We start from the raw sequence: 3554 nt of genomic DNA, 5'->3' as shown, positions 1-3554 counted from the left end.
GCTGCTGCTATTCCAAAGGTTTTTTTTTTTTCGAGGAAGTGACCATAACCCCCAGGGTTTAGGAGTTTGAGGGAAAGGGAAGTGAGGAAAGGCGGACGCTGAGGAGCTGCAATCTCTAGGAGCTCGGCTCTGGGGAAGACCCTGCCATTGACTTGCTCCTCTTCCTTCTCCAGAGGCTCGAGCCTGTGAATGGCTTTTTTCCCAGTGCTCAATAGGATGATGTAGCCACTCATCCGTGAAGCGCCTCCAGAGGCAAAGAACCGCAAGGAATAGGAGGCCACTATGGAGCCGTTCTGGCCTATGGTGGGGAGTGAGGTGATTGCACTACACTACAACTACACCGGCAAATTGAACGAGGCTCGCTACGAGCCGGGCGGGGGTTTGCGCGCAGATGCTGCAGTCTTCCTGGCAGTATGTGGTTTCATCGTCCTGGAAAACCTGGCGGTTCTGTTAGTCCTCTGGCGCCACAAGAAATTCCATGCGCCCATGTACCTGCTGCTGGGCAGCCTGACTCTCTCCGACTTGCTGGCTGGCGCCGCCTACACGGTCAACATCCTGTTGTCTGGGGCGCGCACCTTGCACCTGTCCCCAGCTCTCTGGTTCGCCCGCGAGGGTGGTGTCTTCGTGACGTTGGCTGCTTCGGTGCTCAGCTTGCTAGCCATAGCGCTGGAACGACACTTGACCATGGCAAGTCGTCGGCCTGCGCCCATCCACCGCCGTGGCCGCACACTGCTGTTAGCAGGAGCCGCGTGGCTGGCGTCCTTGCTCCTCGGACTTCTTCCTGGCCTCGGTTGGAACTGCCTAGGCCGTCTGGCCCAATGCTCCACGGTACTTCCCCTCTACGCCAAGCCCTATGTGCTGTTCTGCGTGCTTGCTTTTCTAGTCATCCTTGTGGCTATCTTTGCGCTCTATGCCCGCATTTATTGCCAGGTGCGTTCCAACGCAAGGAAACTGCAGCTTCGAGCTGGATCAGGAGGGTCCCAGAGCACACGCCGCCTGCCCAAATCCCTGGCGCTGTTGCGCACGGTGACCGTGGTACTGGTTGCGTTCATTGTGTGTTGGGGGCCACTCTTCTTGCTGCTGCTGCTGGACGTAGCGTGCCCGGCTCGAGCCTGCCCTGTGCTTCTGCAGGCGGACTACTTCCTGGGGCTAGCTATGGCCAACTCGCTGCTCAATCCCATCATCTATACGCTTACTAGCCGGGATCTGCGCCGTGGGCTCTTGCGCCTCCTCTGTTGTTATCATCGCTGCTGCTGCTGCTGCCGCCGCTGCTATAAGCCCCTGCGCCCAGGGCCAGGTGGAGGCGAGGGTGCGGCCAGCGGGCGCCGCCGGCTGCCTCCGATCCTGGAGTGCAGTACCAGCAAGTCAGAGCGCTCTTCGAACCGACACGAAGGGTTGGACACAAGTGTCTCCACAGGCAACGCCACGCCCACGCGCACTCCCGTTAAGACCGAGGTGCAGAAGACCACAGACTGATACTTTATGCCTCAGCCTCTCTCCAGGCCACAGTCCTCTTCCCCGTATTATTTTCATATTACTGGTTGTTTTGTTGTTTTAACATAAATAAAATAATTTGTATTAAAACGTCAATCAGGAAGCAGATACACCCTGGTAACTGACACTTTGGGGAGAACCTGGCCTGGAATTTTGAAGTCTTTATTAGGAAAACCCTAAAGATTAGCGTCAGCCAGGTCCCAAGTTCCTCCGATTTCCTGGATGCCGAATTAGCTGACTACATAAGCAGGAAGGGGAAGGAGTCCTTGCCAAAGACCGGATCTTTTTGCTGGGGTCAAGGCTTGTGGGAAAATCTTCCAGCCGCCCCCATCCCATCTCTAGCTGGCCTGTGCAGAGCCTAGCCCTGATCCTAGTGTGGCCCTCATTTTTCCCAAAAGAACCTTACGAGCTATATACCTCAACAAATCCCCTACCCTTTGGAGATGCAGCCTTCTTGACTCCCTGGTGGCCCGCTCAGGACGCTGAGGAAGAGGGGTGGGGGCAGATTGAGAGGAGATAACTGAGTCTGGGGTCTCCATCCCTAAATCTGATCCACACTTCGCGTTCTGGCCGACTATGTCAGCGCGCTGCCACCTCTCGGTGGCCCCCGAAACTGCAGAGAACCTAAGCAACTTTGTTAAGGAGAGACTACAAACCCAGACATCTGGGGGAGAATTCTAGTTGTAGCTTGGCTCAGGGCTCAATCTTGCTTGGATGCCAAGTCTTGGTTATTTCAAGTCCTGTCCCGTGTACGTTTTGGGCCTCGAGTTCTCACCTGAAACTCTTTTTCCTGATCCCAAGTGGTCTCTTTTAATGCCTTGGGACCCTGGTGACTTCCTTTAAAGCCACTCTGACTTAGAACCTCAGATTTACAATGGTCCTGCCGATGCTGCAGCCAACCTAATGGTTCAAGGTGGCTGTTAGTCACATCGATGCCTCCCTTCCCAGCCAGCAGCGTCCCCGTGGGTCCTCTGGTTTTTAGGTCTTCAATACACTTAGGAGAGGGATGAGGTAGAGAGACTGGAGTCCAGCTCCAGGGAACTCTGACCCTTGTCTGGGACATCCCTGCCCTGCCTATCTGGGCAGAAGCCCGAGGCACCGACAGGGTAGGGCAAGGAGTCACCCTCTTCTTCCTTCTCTTTTTTTCCCTCCCTCCTAGGTGTGTTTCAGAGATGGGGGTGGGGAGGAACTGTGGCGTTTTTTCCCACCAAAGTTCAGGCCTCCGAGAGTGCGGGCAGCTCCCTCAGAGGTGGCAAACAGCACGTGCTCTGGCCTCCTCGGGCAGCTCCCTTCGGCCCAGCCTGAGAAAGAAAGGCCTGGCCTCCCATGGCCAGAGGGGAGGAGGTCGGGTCAAGTGTTGAGCCTAGCTGCGGTAACCTGAAAGGAGGGGCGGGGTAGGCATCGAAAGCAGCGGGCTTGCCAGGCCTGGTTCTGGGACAGGGCTGGTGAGTCACCAGTAAGCGGGGCCACTGGTGTCGATCCAAAGAGACAAAGTCAGACGCTTCGGAGAGTTTGCGGTGAGTCCTGGGGCCGGGACCCTACGAATCCCCAGCAGGGGTCGCATCATACCCTAGGCTTCAGCGCCTGAGGGCCCTCCGACCCCCAAGGGCCCTTTCCCACGGAGCTGAGGCCCCGGGTAGGTAGTTCGGGGTAGCCAGACTCTAGACCCCCAGGCTCCGACGCAGCCGAAAACACGCTGTCACTCTGCTCTCTGAGCCTTCCTTCGCACTTTGGTACCTAAAGGCGCCCCCTCTTAAGGGGGAGGGGAAAGAGGTGTGAGTAGGGCCCCTTCCCTCCTGGCCGTGCCTCCATACTCTTTCTTGAGGAGAAAGGCCAAAGGTGTCTCCTCTCCCTTTCCCTCTCCCCTTCCTCCTGGCGCCGGCTACGGGACCCGGCTATCGGCGACCCCTACCGAAGCCGGAGAGGCGGACCAGAAGACTCTTATTCTGACAAGACCGGGGCGAGCGGTCTGCTTAGTCATGGTGACTTTATCCTCCCCCTCGCCCCGCCCCTCCCCTCCCCCCCCTCGCCATCTCCCTTCCCCCGCCCCCCCCCCCCCC

At 57.7% G+C, this 3554-nt stretch overlaps 1 protein-coding gene across 1 annotated transcript; it reads left to right on the top strand.

Annotated features, from left to right (window-relative positions):
• The first annotated feature begins 300 nt into the window (after positions 1-300).
• S1PR5 (sphingosine-1-phosphate receptor 5) lies at positions 301-1515 on the top strand. Its single transcript, XM_044658393.1, has one exon. The coding sequence runs from the start codon at positions 301-303 to the stop codon at positions 1474-1476; it is 1176 nt and encodes a 391-aa protein (XP_044514328.1). The 3' UTR covers positions 1477-1515.
• The last annotated feature ends 2039 nt before the right edge of the window (positions 1516-3554 follow it).

Source organism: Gracilinanus agilis, chromosome 1 (genome assembly GCF_016433145.1).
Source record: "Gracilinanus agilis isolate LMUSP501 chromosome 1, AgileGrace, whole genome shotgun sequence".
NCBI classification, from domain to species: Eukaryota; Metazoa; Chordata; class Mammalia; order Didelphimorphia; family Didelphidae; genus Gracilinanus; species Gracilinanus agilis.
The sequence above is the reverse complement of the archived record's forward strand: the minus strand, read 5'-3'. Positions and strand labels throughout refer to the sequence as shown.

Excerpts from the sequence above, each read along its gene's own strand:
- S1PR5 (XM_044658393.1), top strand. The coding sequence starts at position 301 with ATGGTGGGGAGTGAGGTGATTGCACTACACTACAACTACACCGGCAAA.